This window comes from Phyllobates terribilis, unplaced genomic scaffold (assembly GCF_046119375.1).
Source record: "Phyllobates terribilis strain yellow unplaced genomic scaffold, ASM4611937v1 Scaffold_4131__1_contigs__length_64693, whole genome shotgun sequence".
Classification (NCBI taxonomy): Eukaryota; Metazoa; Chordata; class Amphibia; order Anura; family Dendrobatidae; genus Phyllobates; species Phyllobates terribilis.
Window position 1 is genome coordinate 8,778 of NW_027366883.1, and position 20,260 is coordinate 29,037.

At 40.7% G+C, this 20,260-nt stretch overlaps 1 protein-coding gene across 1 annotated transcript; it reads left to right on the top strand.

Moving 5' to 3' along the window:
- The first annotated feature begins 15,630 nt into the window (after window positions 1–15,630).
- On the top strand, window positions 15,631–18,976 carry LOC141248877 (uncharacterized). The gene is given in 8 exon segments (XM_073669483.1): window positions 15,631–15,720; window positions 16,220–16,306; window positions 16,483–16,546; window positions 16,648–16,918; window positions 17,008–17,717; window positions 17,914–17,973; window positions 18,163–18,220; window positions 18,817–18,976. Coding segments are annotated over 8 exon segments (1,500 nt in total).
- The last annotated feature ends 1,284 nt before the right edge of the window (window positions 18,977–20,260 follow it).

Here is a 20,260-nt window from a genome sequence, read left to right on the forward strand (position 1 = left end):
TTTAAGTCTCACTTTAAGGATTAATAAGCACAAGGTAGCGCTTACACATTTACAAGGTCGCTTAGCAGCGCGATAGACACCCTGATATTCTAGGAGAGAGACTAAGCAAACAAGAAAGAGGAAATGTGAGAAGCGCGTACCAGAGGTAGAAAAACCAGGAGAAAATGCGTTTTTGCTAATAAGCGCGTGTTAAAGATGCAACTAAGGTATATGCAAGTTGCAGCTACATCGAGCTATTTGACAGTATACGTGTTAGCTTAATATGCATGTGGTGATCGTGAGGTGAACGAAGTAGATCAAGCTCAAGTGATCAACCACGTGTCAAGCAATCGAGCAAGTATTGTCAAGTGGCAAAGCCGGTCCCAACGGAATCAATAAGAAATTTCTTGTTGACCAATGATTTAAGCACATGTTAAATATATCGCTTGTAGGTTTGTATAAAAGCTAGATGTTAAGCTTGTTTATAAATAGGATAGAACTAAGAACTAGTTAGGGGTTCTGAGTTTTTTTTCTTCTTGTGAGAGTTATTGGTTTGTTGAGTGTTAGAGAGTTTCTATTTCATTTCGAGGAAGTGAAATCATAAACACTATAGAGCAAGAGTATTTTGAGAGGAAACATTTTGTAAGCTCAACTACGAAAGTAATAATAGTCATAAAGTGAGTATTCTTTGGATCACTTGTGATATAAGGTTCTCAATTTTGTTAGTGAAATCTTGCTAAAACTATTTAGAGTTTCTCTCTTCCACAAGCTCGAATTCCAAGTCGTGCTTAAGACTTGATTCATGGAGAAACTAAGATCCAACATCGTTTTGAATTTTGTTTTACCCGAGACTACTTGTGCTCCTTTTCCAACGTCGTAACTTTTGATCTACCGGAGAGACTACTCGCAATTCCTTTCCCCAATATTATCACTATTGCTATATCCAAGATAATTAAAATATTTTTAACTTTATTATATCCGAAACCATTCAAATTCCTTATCAATGCTATTACTTTTATTTTACTTGAGGCACTTCTGATAGTCCCCGTCACTTTTGCTCTAATTCTTATGTCCCAAATACGGATGTGGTATTTACTAGTATAAGTGGTGGGACAAACTATTTCTTCTGTCGGGCCAGTTGTGGATACATGTACAATAACGCAGTGTCGCTATAAAATTGCAGTTTCATCGTGAGTTATACATAATAAAATTTCAACGACACTAATCGAAGATGGAAGGTTCAACTGGCGAGAGTTTCGCGTTTGCATTCAACGACAGAGAATTCTCTGATCGAGTCCTCCGTATTGAGATCATCCAGACCAGTTTCTCCAGAAACTGATTCAGATGGATCTTTGTCTTACAAGTTCAAAGGAAACTCTATTCATAAATTCACTTCCTTCCAATGATTGCCCCCAATGGAGTCAAAGTGATAAGTTTGCACTGCAGTTCTCTTATCCTAGCTGCAAAAAGCCCTTTTTTCTACAAGGTTAGACTTTTCTTTCTCTAGTAGTAAAAATTTCGAAACTGGGGGATCGGGTTGTTGAATTCACTTTCTCACTGTAATGTTTTTTGGCAATCGTTGTTCTAGAGTGGAAGTTATTAGCTCTCAAGCTATTCTTTTTGTTGGATCTATGTTTCTCCACGAGTTAAGTGTTTAACACGATTTAAAACTCGAGTTTGCGGAAGACCCTAAAAGATTGAATGGGACTAGTCAAAGATGATCTGGGATGAAACTCTCACTAACTTGTTATTACTTTTGTGGACGAGCTTTACAAGATTTCCTCACAGACACTCTTAACACATGTGCTTAATTACTATTGGTTGTCAAGAATCTGCTTCTGGAATCTGTTGGACCGTCTCTGCAACTTGGCAAAGGATGCTAGATTGGTTGACACTTGGTTGTGCTTGATCTTTTACGTTCAGCTCGCGCTCATCACTTGCAAAATAAGCTAACACGTGTACGATCCAGGTTGAATGCTTTAGCTGCAACTTTCACCACTTGCATTTATCCACATATTTACCATGTGCGTATAATAGCAAAATGAATTTTCTCCTTATTTCCTTCTCTAGTACACGCTTCCTCCCTCTTTCTCGTTCGTTTATTCTCTTTCTTGTAGTGTCAGCGTGACTATCACGCTGATAAGTGAGACTGTAAATGGCTAAGTGTGACCCTTGTGCTTGTTAATTTTTATAAGCAAGACTTTAGATGTGTAAGCTAGACCATAATCTCTATAAGCATGACCTGTAATACTCAAAACTCATATAGATTGTTAGATACGAAGTTTATAATCATCAAAACTTGAGAAACAAAGTTAAGTTATTGCTAGCTCAACTAACAATTTCCCCCTTTTTGACGATGACAAACTTATTGAGCACAAACACATCTATCATATGAAACAGAATCATATTAAGCTTGAAAATATTGAACATACAAATCTTTCTCTTTCAAATTCACCTTACACCTTGAAACAATATACCTTTATTTTTCCTTAGACCAAGACATGTCTCATTCCCCCTTTACCTTGGAAAATATAATAGCACAATCAATATGCACACTTCTAAGCTTTCCCAGGCAGTCATAATACAGCATAAGGGAACTTTCAGAGTAATAGACTAGTATGCTACTCTCAAGAGAAATAAAGATGCACAAAAATTAATAGGGCTAGGCAAGCACAATTAATCAAGTAAGCATATCAAACACAATCAATGATAACAGAATAAACATACGTATATTTCATTACGCTGGAGAATAACAAGGTATATTGGATAAGGAAAAAAGAAGGATCAAGCAAAGATAGGATTATGTAGGACGGAGGGGAAATGTCTTTTCTAAGGCTAAGGCCTCATTCTAAAGCTTAATGAGCAGGGCTAGCTGTTCAACTACTATGTCAATTTTGGTTGTGTTAAGCTCACCAACACTCTTGATAGATTGCTCAATTTCGGACAAAGCTTGAATCACATTGTTTGTTTTTGAACTATTACCATCCTTCAAGCGCAACTGAGGCTTGATTCCCACCCTTTTTTTTAAAATAATGCAAATCATGTGAAAGAAAGAATTAATTGTTGGTTATGACTAATTCTCACTCCTAAGTTCCTAAGCATGTATTAATATGCATAATATAGTCAAAGTGTGAGGGAGCTTATTGTGCTTGAAAGGACGACTTTAGTCAAGAGGGATCATCCCCAAAAGTAGCAAATAAGGTAGCTTGTTCAAGGGTTTCGTGAAGATGTCCGCTACTTGTCCTTCTATCCTACAATGGGTTAGCTCAATATTCTTCTTTTCCACATGATCACAAAAAATGATGCCTTACGTCGATATGCTTGGTTCTCGAGTGATGGGAAAAGTTCTTAGAGACATATATAGCACTAGTATTGTCACACCTGATTCCAAGAGGTCGGAGCTTGACGCTAAAGTTCCCTAGCCATATTTGAGACACAAGAGTTGATAAGCACAAGTTGCAGCTGCCATATAATCTGCCTCAGTGGTGGATAGATCGATGGAGTTCCGCTTCCTTGAATCCAATGGTACTAGGCAAGGACCTAGATATCGTGCTATCCCTGATGTGCTCTTCCTATTCACTAAGTAGCATGCATAGTCCGCATTTATGTATCCATGAGTGAAATATCTGCACCTTTTGGGTACCATAAGAATAGGTTGTCGGTCTCCTTAAGGTAGCGCAAGATGCGCTTGATGTTGGTTACATGGCTTGCCCTTGGGTCACTTTGTGATCTGGCACATAGGCTAACTGTGAACGCTATATCTGGATGAGAAGCAGTAAGGTACATAAAGGATCCCACCATTCCTCTATAGGTGGTCTCATCCACCTTTTCTCCACTCAATTTAGCATCGAGATTAGTGGTGGCGGAGATGAGAGTTGGGAATGGCTTGCTTGTATCCTCTTGAACTTCTTAAGAATCTCCTTGCGATATTTTTGCTAGTGAATCTGGATGCCTTCTTTCTTTTGAACTACTTCCAAACCCAGGAAGAAAATAAGCTCTCCAATTAAGCTCGTGTTAAACCTGGATCTCATTGTTTCTTTGAACTGATTGAACATAGACACATTAGTAGAGTCAAAGACGATATCATCAACGTACACTTGAACGATAAGAATATCACCCTTGTTCTCTTTTATGAAGAGTGTCTTGTAAATAGCGCCTCATTTGTAGTTGTTGTTAATGAGGAAGTCAGAGAGGCAGTCATACCAAGCTCAAGGAGCTTGCTTGAGTCGATAAAGCGTCTTGTCAACAAATTAGACATGCTCATGGTGCTCCTTGTCCTCAAAACCAGGGGGCTACTTTAGATAGACCTCCTCATTCAAAGCACCATTGAGAAATGCTGTTTTCACATCCATTTGATAGAGCTTAAAACCCTAAATAGTTGCAAACGCAATAAATAGGCGAATAGCTTTAATACATGTCATAGAAGCATAAGTCTCATCATAATATATCCCATATTGGTGATTATAGCCTTGAGATACCAATCTCGCTTTGTTTTTGATTAGGCTTGCAGTGTCGTCCACCTTATTCATAAAAACCCATCGAGTGGCTATGAGAGTTTAGTTGGGCGACCTTGGAACAAGCCTCAACACTTTGTTGTGCTCAAACTCCATGATGTCTTATTGCATATTCTTTGGTTCTACTAGAGACACAAAGGTATTAAAGGTAAATAGATTATTGAGTGAAGACTTGGTTTGAACTCTTCTTGATAAGGGCGTCAATATCTGATCAACTGGATGATATTTTTTTTGTTGGTAGTTTTTGTTATAACAGTGGTAGCATCAGGGAACTCATCGAGGGAGAAAGACTCTGGCTCTATAGAAGGGACACTTGAAGTACTAGCTGATCCAGGTGGAGGTCTCGCTGAGGCCTTATGAGGTATCACTGAGACTTTGGAGGGTCTTGATGATGATGAAGAGGGTATTGCTTTAACAGGAGGAAGTTCTGCTTTAGGGACACGGGGTCCGCTTCATTTTTAGCGAGAGACTCTTCCTCAGGACGTGTCACTTCCTGTGTATCTAGACTGACGTCTTCTAAAGCTTCATTATTGGTGTCGCTTAACTCATTATTGATTTCGCTTACCTCATTCAAAGCGCACTCATGGATGGAAGGGGGAGCTCGTGGATCGTCCTTATCATTATCACTTCCAGATTTTGAAGAGGTAGCCAAGGAAGTGTGATGAAGAGGACCTGAGTTTGGTGAAGAATCTTAAACTTGAGCATTGAAGGGATCAACATCTGATAAAGCTGATGATAGGATCGTCCTTGGATGTGTCACGGTGTGAGAGAATGGCTCCAAGAACAAACAACGACAAACCGGGCAACTCTCTGCAGATCTGGGAAGATGGAGATGGATCGAATGATGAAAGATAGAATTTGGGGGCTTTCTTGCTATGGATTTGAAGAGGATGACGTGAAGTTTATGATGGTGAAGACGGTATGGGAATTGGATGAAAATCGAGGGAGATATGGACTCTCAAAGTCGGATATGACTCACGGGCGAAGAGAGAACTTGTGTGTCTTGGATGTTACACACCAAGAGTGGATTATGGCTCTCAATTGGTTGATATGACACACAAACAATGAACAAAATGACCTTCAAAGATTCAGTTTTTGCTCAAGCAAAGAGAGAGATAGTGGATTATGGGCTCTCAATTGGTCGAAGGTCTGCCACATTGAAGACTCTTGAACCCCCATCTCCGGTGGAAGCTCCAAACGGTAGGCATTGTTGTTGATTTTCTCAAGTACTTGCAAAGGTCCTTTCGCACTTGGTTTCAACTTGGAGTTTCTACGTGAGGGAAACCGTTCCTTGCGGAGGTGCACCAACACCAAGTCACCGGGCTCAAATAGGAGCTCCTTGCGTCCCTTGTTGTGTTGTCTCTCATACTGCGCTGTGCACTTCTCAAGATGCTTACTAGTGTCTTCATTCAACCGCTTAACATAGCACGCCAACTCCTTTCCTTCCTTGCTAAAACCATCAACAATGGGGTGAGCAATAATGTCTAAAGGAGTGAGAGGGTTTTTACCATAGGCCACTTCAAAGGGAGTCTTCTTGGTCGCCGAGTGTGTGGTGCGGTTGTATGCAAACTCAATGTAAGGAAGGCATTCTTCCCACCTGCATAGGTTAGCTTTCAAAACAACACGAACTAAGGTGCCAAGTGATCTATTCACTACTTCGGTTTGACCATCCGTTTGAGGACAAATAGTGGAATAGATCAACTTGGTGCTTAGCTTAGCCGACAAGGTCCTCCAAAAATGTCTAAGGAACTTAATATCCCTATCCGATACTATTGACTTAGGAAGACCATTTAGGAGCACGACATTATTGAAAAACAAGGACGCCACATTGGTAGCATCATCGGTTTTATGACACGCAATGAAGTGTGCCATTTTACTAAACCGGTCTACAACCACAAAAATGGAGTCTCTTCCCCTTTTAGTCCTAGGAAGGCCTAACACAAAGTCCATGGATAGGTCTTCCCAAGGTTGTTGGGGAATAGGTAAGGGAGTATATAACCCATGTGGGCTGGCTCTAGACTTTGCTTGTGCACAAGTAGCACAAAGTTTCTCCACGTCCCTAAGCATGCGTGGCCAATAGAAGTGTTCCTTCAAGGCTTGCAATGTCTTAGCAACGCCGAAGTAACCCATAATACCACCACCATGTTCTTCTTGCACTAGTATTCGTTGAGTAGACCCACTAGGAATGCATAATTTAGCTCCCTTCATGAGATAGCCCTCATGCAAGAAAAAAATGATCCTTGCATCCCAAAGTACTACATGTCTCATAGATTTCCTTGAAGTCAAGGTCTAAGGCATATTGTTATTTGATGAAAGAAAAGCCCAACATTCTTGCATCCAAGGTGCATAATTTAGCTCCCTTCATGAGATAGCCCTCATGCAAGAAAAAAATGATCCTTGCATCCCAAAGTACTACATGTCTCATAGATTTCCTTGAAGTCAAGGTCTAAGGCATATTGTTATTTGATGAAAGAAAAGCCCAACATTCTTGCATCCAAGGTGGATATCAAGGCATATCTCCTAGACAAAGCATCCGCCACAATATTGTCCTTTCCCTTCTTGTGTTTGATCACATAAGGGAAAGCTTCAATAAATTCGACCCATTTGGCGTGACGCTTGTTTAGTTTAATTTGAAATTTGAGGAACCTCAGTGCCTCATGGTCAGAATGGATCATAAGTTCTTTAGGGAGAAGATAGTGTTGCCATACCTTGAGCCTTACCAAAGCTAGAAGTTTCCTTATCATAAGTTGGGTACTTGAGCTCAGCATCATTAAGCTTCTCACTAAATTAGGCAATTGGTCTTCCGTCTTGCATAATAATTCCTCTAAGACCCACTCCCGAACCATCGCATTCTATCTCAAAAGTCCTTGTAAAGTCTAGTAATACTAAAAGAGGGGAATGGGTGAGCTTTTACTTGATGGTGGAGAAAGCTTGTTCCTGAGTTGGGCCCCATTGAAAGGACACCTTCTTCTTAGTGAGCTGGGTTAGAGGAGTGGCAAGCGAACTAAAATCCTTGAACAAACGGCGGTAAAACCAGCCAATCCAAGGTAGCTCCTAACTTGTGTCATTGTGGTAGGAACTGACCACTCTTTTATTGCTTTCACCTTCTCTTTTTCCACTTGAAGCCCTTCTTTGCTCACTACAAAACCAAGGAACACCATATTATCCGAACAAAAATGACATTTCTTAAAATTAACATAGAGCTTTTCTTTTCTTAAGACTTCTAAGACCATTCTTACATGTTTAGCATGCTCTTGCAAGTTGTGGCTATAAATTAATATGTCATCAAAATACACTACCATAAACTTGCCTAAAATGCCCTTAACACATGGTTCATGAGCCTCATGAATGTGCTAGGTGCGTTAGTGAGCCCAAATGGTATGACTAACCATTCATATAGACCATACTTGGTCTTGAAGGCAGTTTTCCATTCACCATCTTCCTTCATTCGAATTTGGTGATAGCCACTTTTAAGGTCCACCTTAGAGAATATGCATGAACCATAGAACTCATCCAACATATCATCAAGTCTAGGGATATTATGCCTATACTTGATGGTAATATTGTTAATAAGCCTACAATCTACACACATTCTCCAAGTTCCATCTTTCTTAGGAATTAAGATGACGGGGACCGAGTATGGACTTAAACTCTCACACACATAGCCTTTAGAGAGAAGTTCAACAATCTGTTTTTTGAAGCTCCTCGGCTTCCATGGGATTGGCTCTATAAGCTATCTTGTTAAGGATGGAGGCGCTGGGTACAAAAGTTGATTTGATGTTATATACCACGTAGTGGGGGTAGTCCTTCCGACATCTCCTCGGGAAACAAGTCATCAAACTCCTTCAACAAAGAAGCAATAGAGGAAGGTAAGTCTTGCACATCTTTTCATTAAGTAACACATCTTTAAATAGCAAAAGAAAGAAAGTGTTACTCCCCTCCATAGCTTTTCTAGCCTCTCTTGATTTGGCTAGTTGTAGATGGCTAGGCGGCGCCTTCTTCTCTTGAATTTTCCCTTGCACCGCAGCAGTGCACCCTTGCTCATTGGCGATGTGGTCAACCATGATTTCTTGAGGCGCCAATGGCAACAAGGTGATCCTCTTACCTTTGAGGTGTAAAGAACACTGATTTGTGACTCCTTGGTGGATGACGCGTCATATTGCCTAGGCCTTCCAAGTAAAATATGGCACGCCGTCATAGGAAGAACATCACAAATCACCTCATCAACATACCCCCTATAGAAAAATTAACACAAGCTTGTTCATTCACCTTAAGAGGTGTGTTAGAATTCATCCAACATAAAGTATAGGGTTGTACATAAGGAGTAGTTTTAAGAGCAAACCTTTTGACCACCTCTTGGTCTATGATGTTACAACAAGATCCACCATCAATTATGAGATTGCAAATTTTACCTTGGATGAGGAATCTTGTATGGAAGATGGTTTATCTTTGGTTTGGTGTGGTGGGAGCTTCATTAGTGATTAAAGATAGTTTAACCACAATACACTCACCTTGACTCTCAACTTCAACTTGCAGCTCCGCCACCTCCTCTTCTTCTCCATGTGGCTCCTCAAACTCGGCCTCCTCATCCGACTCATACTCACCAATGGTCTTGAGTAGGACTTAACGCCTAGAAGGACAATCCTTAGCTATGTGTCCACGCCCAAGGCATTTAAATCACTTGATCTCACTTGAGCGTTGCTCCCCTTCGCGCCTGCCGCCTTGTGAAGTCCTTGAAGGCTTACCTCTCGTGGGAACGGATGAGGCGTCTTGTTTGCTCTCGGGACACCGAGTTGGGTAGCTAGAAGATCCACCTCCTTGGTTGTTACAAGGCCTATTGTTGGATGAGTAACTCTTACTTTGAGGTAAATTTTTGATAAATATGATTGGTGTAGTGCAAAACCTCATCAATAGTAGTACCTCAAACAAAATGTTGCGTACTCACAATAGCTTTAAGGTTAGGATTTAAGCAATTGATAAATTTAGAGATAACATACCCTTCGGGAAAACTTAGGCCAGATCTATAGATGAGTATTTTGAGTTCTTTGTAATACTCATCCGACGTCTTGGTTCCTTGCCTCAATTGCTCCAACCTTGAGTGTAGGCGGGCTGTGAAGTCTTCAGGCACAAACCGGTGCCTTAACGCATATTTGAGCTCGTCCCAAGTGTCTATGGGTGGGTAACCATTGTACTCCCTGTCTTCTTTGTCCTCTATCCACCAACGATAAGCAAAGTCAATAAATTTAATGGTGGCAATGGCTACCTTTTGAGCATCCATGTATTGGTAGAAGTCAAAGACTTGCTCAGTCTTGTGCTCCCACACCCAGTAGGCCTCGGCGTCGGTTGTTCCTCCAAAGGGCTGTACCTCCAACTTCACATTAGGGAATCTTCCATAACCATGGTCCATGTCTTAACCATGGTATCCCCGTACCGGTTGTAAGGGTGCCCTTCTTGCTTGGTAGGTTCCTCGCCCAAAGCCTCAACCTGTAGCTGGACGCCTTGGTTGCAATAGAGGCAACAACAACCTAGGTTGGAAATCTCCCACATTCTCTCCGCCTAGAAGGTTAGTGGTGCCTGTAGGCAAAGGCATGGTAGGATAGCTAGTAAAAGGAAGAAATGGGCAGAGTTCATACCTGAATCTTCTTGATGTGTCGCCGTGATGGGATGGTGGGAGGAGGAAGGTGCCATGGAGAGGGATGGTATTGTTGTGGTTTGCATCACATGGCCTGAATACTCGCCCTCCATAAGGACTGAAGGAAGGCCTCCGCTCGCTTAAGTTCCACCTTGGCTGCCAGGTTGGGAAGTACCAATCTTAGATTCCACAGAGCGCCTGTAGGCAGCCATCTCTTCTTGTTGCGCACACAACCTTTCCTCATTCTCAAGCTTAAGACCGTGAATGGATTGGAGCAAATCAACCATGGTGACAGATGTAGGGGACACATCTCCATCAAGGATGAACTTGTCCTTCTTGTTACCGAGGTCCTCCATGAAGCTCCTAGAACATAAACTCAACACACAACACAACTAGGACAAACTTGCCAATGGATCCCACACACGTCAAGGGTCCTTAAAACTGATCCTTAAGTAGCGAAAATTGGTTACTAAGGTACAAGATTAGGGACACAGGATAAGGGTAGGATAAGATAGGAAAAATACCCAAGCATTCTTAAAAAGTTATAAGTTGTGCTACACATAAAGAATAAGGAATGGTACTTGAATTTTTTTAAATTATATGACAAAAAGACTGATATAGTGTAGAAATAAACTCTTGTATTGCCTTACTTTTTCTTGGTCACTCCTTCTTTTCAATGGTGACCGATTTTTTCTAAGAAGCGTTGGACCGGAGCAGCTCAAAGAGGTTGTATTCAAGACCAAGATCTCTCTCCTAGAAAATTTAGTTTAAAAGAGGATGGTTACTAACCAATTCTTCTCCTACTACACTTCAAACAAAACATTGACATACTTTTTTTTACAACCCAAAGTTGACGTTGAATGTTATTTAATTTCCTTTCCCTTAATCCTTAAATCAATGTGTGAATTATGCACAACATATAACAAGTCAAACTCACTTAAGCATGAATATTAAAGGGTGAGGTCAAGGAATTTAAAATCAACTATTACTCAGAATGAGCAAAAAAGGAAACAATTAAATGCTGAATTTTGACTCAAAGTGTAACCGGAATTTGTCTTGAATTTTTGGCTGAATCGTAACTGTATTTTGTCTTAAATGGATCGTCTTCAACCTCAAGAAAAAAGGAAAATTCATAGACAACTCAAACAACAAGACTCAACTCAGTTTGCAACCAAACGAGCAACACAACAAACCAGGAAAGATGGAAGGCTATGTAGACCTGTTCGTAAACCAACTTCTTTGTACTTATGATTAGTTTTAGGAGAAAAACCTCATGTGGCTCTGATATCACTTGATAGGATCGTTCTTGTTTGCGTTACGGTGCGAGAGAATGGTACCAAGAACAAACAACGACAAACCGGGCAACTCGCTGCAGATCTGGGAAGATGGAGATGGATCGAAAGGTGAAAGATGGATTTTGGGGGCGTTCTTGCTATGGATTTTAAGAGGATGACGTGAAGTTTATGATGGTGAAGATGGAATGGGAATTGGATGAAAAATCGTGGGAGATATGGACTCTCAAAGTTGGATATGACTCACTGGCGAAGAAAGAACTTGTGGGTCTTGGATGTTACACACCAAGAGTGGATGATGGGCTCTCAATTGGTTGTTATGAAACACAAAGAATTGGAGAGAATGACCTTCAAAGATGCAGTTTTCGCTCAAGCAAAAAGAGAGAGTTTTTATAAATGTTCAAATGTGAAAATGAGCAAATGAGAGAGGAGACCTATTAGTAGCTAGGACTGACCTTCTCTCACAATATTCAGCAGTAAATGACATCAAAATAAGCTAAAAATAACCTCCTAAAACCAAATAAATGTTTGCCTTAACACAAGGCCTAAAAAGGAAATTGTCAAAAAAAAGGAATAAGTTCATAACTTGTCCAGAATTATAGGGGCTGACTGAATGGTGAAAAGAAGGCTTCTTGGAGGCGTCTTGGGTGATGAGGAGAGCACATGGACCATCACAAACAGTGGAAAGTGGACCATGGTTGGCAAGAGCGAGCATGAGTTGTCCTTGTAGTTTCTTGGCCATAGAACAGGTGATGCGCAAGGCTGGTTCCTCTTGCTCTTGTGCCGTGTCTTTGATGTCCTCCTTGGTGTCCAAGCTAGGTAAATTGAGGTCTTGATGGGAAGGATTCACATCAGCTGAGGTACCTCTTGGTCCTTCTTTTGAACACACTGTACGCCTTTCTTGAGGGGGCATATCCTAGAATATCGCTTCATCATTTCTGGCATCGAACTTCCCCAGATGGTCCTTACCATTGTTGTGGACGTAACACTTACATCCAAAGACCCTTATATATGAGAGATTGGGAGTTTTCTCTTTTAGCTTCTCGTGGGATGTCTTCTCCAGGATCAGCCTTAACATAACGCTATTGATAATGTAGCAGGTTGTGCTCACTGCTTGAGCCCAAGAATTTTGAGGAAGGCCACTGGCTATGAGCATGGTTCTTGCCATCTCCTCAAGAATTCTGTTTTTTCTCTCCACCACTCCATTCTATTGAGGAGTCCTTGGTGCTGAGAAGTTATGGTGAATGCCCTTATCCCTGTAAAAAGTTAGAGATTGCATATTCTCGAATTCCAGTCCATGGACTAAGCGAATGAAACGGAGAAGCAAATCAAGATTATTTTATAAGAGGAGAAATAAGGATGAAAACTCTTCAAAGGCCTCATTCTCTGTCCTAAAAAAACGAGTCCAAGTAAAGCGGGAGAAGTCATGTACCAAATAAAATGTAACGATTACCTCCGGTGCTTTAAACCGGTATTGGGCCACACAAGTACATGTGGATAAGCTTAAGGGGATGATTTATGGACACCATCTTCTTTGAGGAATCTATGGATTGGCGTGTAATCTTGGTTCATGGACACTCGGACCAATTCGTCATGGACTCAGGCTTGATCTCAGGAAACCCTCTAACCAACTCTTTATTATGAAGCTTATGGAGTAGGTGAAGGATGGCATGTCCTAAGCGTTGATGCCACAGATTGGATTGTTCTTGGATGATAGCAAGATACAACTGTTTCGCTGGCTTGAAGCTATAGTCAAACAAGTAGGTGTTGTCGACTCATTTCCTCTTCATGATCATTTCTTTATCTGGGGAATTCACCACACAATCTGTTGTTGTGAAGGTCACCTCATTCTTACCTTTATCGCATATCGGAGTGACACTAAGAAGATTGAACTCGAGGCTATCTGCTAAGTTAACATCTCTGATTTGAATCTCTGGAGTTAGCTGGACACTCCTTGTTGCTTTGATTTTCCCTGATTTTTTTCACCAAAGGAGATGTTGCCTTCTTCGCTGTTATGAAATGAGAGAAAAAACTTTGGGTGGCCCGTCATGTGGCATGATCAACCACTGTCAATGTACCACTTGCTCTGCATTTTACCTTGTAAAAAGAAGAATAAAGTTTTAGGGACCCATCGAAGCTTAAGCTTCGTGGGTGGATTGGTAAAAGCAACTCCTAAGATGCTATTTCTAGCTCCGACTTTTGTGGAAGGGGCAACAGGTTGATAGTAAGAGGGATCATTCAGGTCTAGCAGTTGATTAGGCTTAAACCTGTATGACTTATAAGGTTTTCTTTTAAGTGCCATCTTACTTTCACATCTTGTACACGATGCCCATTCTTTCCACAGAAAGTTCAATGTACATTATACCTAACATAGCCATACTTGTCATTTCCTGGGAAAAATGGAGCTTTCCTCTCGAGCTTAACTCGTTGAGGTTGAGGATACTGAGCTTGCTTCAAATATATCTTGTGAGCTTTTTCCCCATGAAACCATTTCTTGGTTTCTTTGGGTTCCTTTTCAAGAACCTTCATTTTCCCCTCAAGATATTCATTCTTGCTTTTGCAAGATTAAAGTTTTTTGTTTATTGAACTGATCTTTTTGGTCAATTCACTAGTAAGGGTGATATTTTTTGCAAGATGGAGTTTCTTGAGAAGTGTAACCTAATCCAGGTCTAGCTCTCACAAAAAATGTTTGATTAACAGTCTTTAATTCGATAGACTTGTTTAGATTGTCAAGCTTACTCATAACGAGATCGAGCTTACCAAGTACAGTTGAGTCACATTCTTGATTGAGACCCTTATCCTTACAATGTTCATAGAACTTTGTAAGAATAGTGGTTTCATCACGTAGTTTCTTTGAAAACTCAACTGTTTCACCTTTGAGCTTGTTAATCTCCCCAGTTTATTCATTAGCTTGAGTAAGAAGGGCATATTATCCTCGATTAACCCTTGTAGCATGGTAACCAAATCTGCCTTTAGCAAAAGGTCAAGTTTTAAGGAAGATACCTTGATTGATTCATTACTGTTTGAGTCTTCTAAGGCCATTAGACATTTGGCTTGAGTTTCTTCACCCACATCAAGCTCTTCATTTGAATCACCCCAAGCAGTGAAATTATTTTCTTGGGTTTGGATGAGCTTGTGCTTGCCACCATCTTGGGGTTTGTGCAAGTCTTGGCAAGGTGCCCTTCTGTTGGCAATTATAGCACGCGAAGTTGGAGAACTCCCTCTTCGAAAGCTGATCTTTCTTGACGTGGGCCTTATTCTTTGGGAACTTCTTGACCATCTTGGTCATCATCGCCACCTCAGCATTGTCATCATCCTCGTTTCCATTTTCACTATCAAGACACTGGAGCACCTTAGTGATTTTGAGAGCTGTTCCCTTTGATTATTTTGAAGATTGATGTTTCTCAGAATCCTGGATTTCTTGTAGTTGGAATTTGCCCAAGAGCACTTCCACTGGAAGATCTTTGGTCTCCTTTGTCATGAGCATAATGCGGTTTGTGGTGTCAATTTTTTGTTGAAACCATGAATGAAGGCCAATGATAGATCCCAGTCTTGACTGCTTACACCGGAGGACGCCATCTTGTTTGCAAGCACTTGGAATCGTGAGTGATAGTAGGAGATTGTCTCATGCTCGGTCATTTTGAATGAAAGGAATTCGCGTTGGAGCTCAAAGTTCCTGTTGTTCTTCATCAACAGTTCCCCTGTACATGGAAATGATAGCCTCCCACATACCTTCTGCTATGGGGTTGCTCGTAATCTTGTCCATGTCTTTGTATTGAAGAAAATTTAGAATGAGCTGTTTTGCCTTGGCATTCTTCTCCAATTGACTATACTCAGCTAGATCCCATGGATGCTCCTTTCTGGGTTCTGGGACAACTTCATCTCTTTTCTCTATTATCATCCAATATTGAAAGTCTGTTTGTTGAATGTAGTTGCGAGTCATTACGATCCACCAATTGAGTTCTCCTTGAACTAGGACATGAGGTTTGTTCAGAGAGATTCCAAGTTGTGGTTGTTCTGATTCTTCTCTTGCATCATGGGTTTAGATGCGAGTTGTTGATGAATTCTTGAAAACCTCTTGCTCTGATACCAAATGTTGGATATATGTCTCTCCATGAGTTAAGTCTTCAACACGACTTAGAACTCGCAAAAGAGAGAGACTGTAAAAGGTTGAAGCAATATTTCACAAACTTGTGAGAACCCTCGATCAAAGATGATCCGAGATGAAACTCACACACTAACTTATTATTACTTTTGTGGACGAGCTTTACAAGATTTCCTCACATACACTCTTAACTCTCTAGTATTTGTGTATCCAAGTCCTTGAAACGGATAAAATCTCTCTAGCTCTCTACAAAGTAATCAATCTCTTAATGTGTAAATCTCTGAACCACAAACTAGTTATAGTCTTAGTCTATTTATAGACAAGCTAACACACAACTTGCTATCTAAACACTATAAGCTACATATAACACATGTGCTTAATTACTATTGGTTATCAAGAACCCGCTTCTTGAATCTGTTAGACCGTCTCTGCAACTTGGCAAAGGATGCTAGATCAGTTGACACGTGATTGCGCTTGATCTTCTACGTCCAGCTCGCGTTTATCACTTGCAAGATAAGCTAACACGTGTACGGTCTAGGTTATATGCTCTAGCTGCAACTTGCACCACTTGCATTTGCTATATCCACATATTGACCACGTAATAATAATAACAAAAGCGGTTTCTCCCTGATTTCCTTCTCTAGTATGCGCTTTCTCACTCTTTCTGGTTTGCTTATTCTCTTTTCTGGAATGTCAGCGTGACTATCGCACTGATAAGCAAGACTGTAAATGTCTAGGCGCGACCTTTGTGCTTATTAATTCTTATAAGCGAGATTTTAGTTGTGTAAGCTAGATCGTAATCTCTATAAGCATGACCTGTAACACTCAAAGCTCATATAGATTGTTAGATACTAAGTTTGTAATCATCAAAGCTTGAAAAATTAAGTTAACTTACTGCTAGCTCAACTAACACTCTTCTATTCATTTCAAGTTACCAAATGTGACCTGTTTATGATACAGTTGTTCAAAATTGGGATGAATGACTCACAACAAAAGGAAGTGACCTTAAGAATCAATTCATCAGGTATACAGCGCCTGAATACTCAAGTTTGTGTCTTTTGATTCCTCTTCAGCTCAGCTCATCAGAAAAATGTCCTTTGTATTTGTGTAATTTATGATGAGCAGAAGAGGCAGCTTTGAAGGACCTCCTAAAGTTTATGTAAACCAACACCCTGTCTGCTGCTACAACCTCTGATCTGCTGGATGTACTGATGGCTGCAAACGAGTTTGAAGTTACTTCATGTATGAAACATTGCATACTACTGTTGGAAGAGAAGCCTATATCACTACAATCTGCACTCTTGTATCTCAGACTTCCTTCAACTGCTTTAGCATTTCAATCACTACTAGATGCATCAAAGAAGTATCTTGTTGACCATTGCAGGGATTTTGAGAAGTAAGAACTCTTCACTTTCTGCAATTTTAGTGAGTTTGTAGACATTGGTTTTGTGCTGATCGATATATATACTTTTGTTCTTGAATTAGGTCTAAAGAAGAGGCAGTTAAATTGCCTCTGTGTGCGTTAGAGATAGTTCTTGGCAGTGATGGTCTCAGAGTAGATTCAGAAGATGCTGTTTATGAATTCATCTTGGATTGGGGATATAAACACTATCCGAATCTCGAAGTGCGCCGAGATATCCTCACAAACCGCTTGGCGCGTTTCATATGTTTCCAGTACATGAGTTGCTACAAGTTCAGAGAAGTCTTAGCTTGTGATGACTTTCAACATGAACAAGTGTCGAAGCTCGTAATGGAAGCTCTGTTCATCAAGCATCAACTCCCGTACGGCCAACACATCCATGGACCCAGACGCCACTATAATCACAGGCTTGTGAAGATTGTTCATCTCGAATTTCCTTCACCCCGAGCTGTCGTTTACTTTAACCTGAAAAAAGAAGAGTGCGAGGCTCTGAAATCATCGGATAAGATGGTCTCTGAGTCATTCCTTATAGGTAGATGGTGGCTTGCATTCAAGGCTCAAAAGAGCTCGTCCCAACACTTTGGTCTGTATCTTTTTATCATACAGGGATCAGAAACTACTTGCACTGGTGGTTTCGACTTTGCAGTGATGAAAAAACCATCAAACAAGTTTGAAGTCCAGGCTAAGGTCAACAACTGTGATTTAAGAAAGGAGAAGGCGGCGGGATGGGAGAACTTGTTTGGAATCAAGTGGACTTACTTCGTGCGCGAGGAGAGTGAGTATTTCATAGATGGGACCCTCCATCTACGAGCCGATATTACCATTATCAACTCTTGACCCAGACATTTGTGCGTACTTTCGAGTCCAAATATAAGTCCGATATAGTTTTTTCTTAAAAATAAATGGTTATAGGAGAAATATTCCTTCTACATATACTAGACCATATCACATTTACTGTTGTAATGATCAAGAACTATCCGTTGCTACTATTTTGTTGAAAAGGAAACTTGCATGTGAAAACCTCTACAATTGTAAAGGTCCATCAAAGCCGCCTCTTCAATACACAACAACAATAATATACATAAAAAATCATAAGAATTCATTGTGAGATCTAAAACTTAGAAAGTGCAAACGCTAAATACTAGATGTATAAATTTTCGAGGTGGCTTCCAATACATAGAAAAATTAGTCTCAATTATAACTCATATGACCGTCCGCAGCGGGAGCCGGCGTCGCCGCGCCGCGACGGCTCTCCCCCAACGCTTGCTCGTCGTCGGGGTAAGGACGAAACTCGAACACGTTAGGACGCTGGTGCCGTTGGCGAGGAAGAAGAAAGGTATGCTTTGCAGACCTATTTGCTCAACATGTCCGACTGTGGGTGGACGGTTTTTTTTGTACAATTCTGAGATTTTTGAGGGGTTGCCACCTTATTAGCCATCGGTTGTGAATTATTTGTTTTGCTTTTACAACGTCCAGTTATTAAAACGGATATAGCTTAAAATATAAAAACCGATAAAAATAAAATAAAAAAAACCAACAACTCTATTTTTCCGAGCTTTATAAATAAAGACCAATATTGACTATGTTTGGAGCATCCTATCTCGATCTTTCATTTTTCTCTTCATTAAACACAAAAAAACTAAACGCTTCGTTTTTCCGACAAGATGGACTCAAACTTCAACACTAGCATATTGGCTCTGATATGTTAGCTTGGTTGAAGCAAACGAGCCCGGAAAATATGAACAATGTATCAGAGGCTTTGGCTTCTTCTCATCAAGCTCGTCTTCACAGAAAGTCGTTCGGAATTTGTTCCAAACTCCACCTCAGGTGCCGCACTCCCAATATTTTCCGTCCCCCATATATCATCCACACAGAAGGTTTTCCAAGGTCGATGTGGAGTTTGTTGCGGAGACACAACCCGAATCCCTTCCTAAGACAATGACTCGTAGCTGGAAAGGGAAGGAGGCAACCACTGGCAGGGATGATGCGTCAAACGCCAATCTCCACCAAGGATTGGCCATGGTGCGAGAATGAGGATCTCATTCTTCTCCGTGGCTACATGGACGTTTGCTCATACGTCATTTGGGACTAATCAAAGATACGACAATCTATTTAAGAAGATACATGAGAAGTACGCGGATGCTAGAAGGGATGGGATGTATCCCGACCTCATTTGGCGTACTGTGGATTCCCACCGGAAAAGAGTTGGTCGGATCAAGTAGGAAATGAATCACTGGCTTGCATGCTATGAGAAGGAAATGTCTGCAATTGATCAGCGCAGCGGGTTCAACGAGAATGACGTGCTAGCAACTACATAACAGTTTCAGAAGGAAAACACGAAGTTTCACAACGGTTTTCCTTGTTTAAACAATGGGATGTTTAGAAGGAGTACCCGCAATACAAAATGTACTTAAACTGGGAGACTTACATGAAGAAGAAGGATAATCAAACTAATTTCACCACAAATTTGGACGATGATGGGGCTGACCAAAGGGAATCAACTGGTGGCAGCAGTGGGACGAAGCGCTACCGGTTGGTGGACGATAGTGTATCTAGTCCGAAACGTCCGAGGGTCGCGTTAATGCGAAAAGGATGGGTAAGAGTTCTAGTTCTATTAGCTCCGAGATGGATGTAATAATCCACGGATGGGCCCAATTCAATGATAATTATCCCAACATATTGAAATTGAAAAAAGAAGATTGAGTGGGCAATGACGAAGGAGAAAATGAAGGAGGCCAGGAAGCAGGAGAAAACCGCCTTGAGAAAGGAGGAGCTGAAGGTTCAAAAGAGGGCACAATTGATGGAACTCTGGAACAACTACCCCAACCTCAATGCCCATCAAGGAGCATTTGCCGATAAATTGTCTATAGAGTTAGAATCGGAAGTCTGAAGTTGGGTGCTTGTTTAAGTGTGTTTCTTTAAGTTTTTAAGTGTGTTTGTATTGTTTAAGTGTGTTTTTTTCCTTTATGAAGTGTGAGTTGTTTGTAAGTGTGTTTGTATTGTTGGTGTGTGAAGAATGATTTGTGTAAGCATGTAACTCTGAAGTTGAAGTTGTTTTTAAATTTCAAAATCTTCAACTCTGCAACTCCGCAACACTGCAACTCTGCAACGCTGTAAACTCTGAAGGAATGCAACTCTGAAAAGCTGCAACCCTACAACTCAGAGTTTAGCTCCGAAATTGAATTTGAATTGATTCAGAATTTGAATTTGAATTTGGTGAAAATTTAAATTTGAATTTAAAATCGAATTCAAATTCGGAGCCAAAGGGATGAGCCATGTCTATATAAAGCAAAGATGGAACTCACTTTTCATACACCA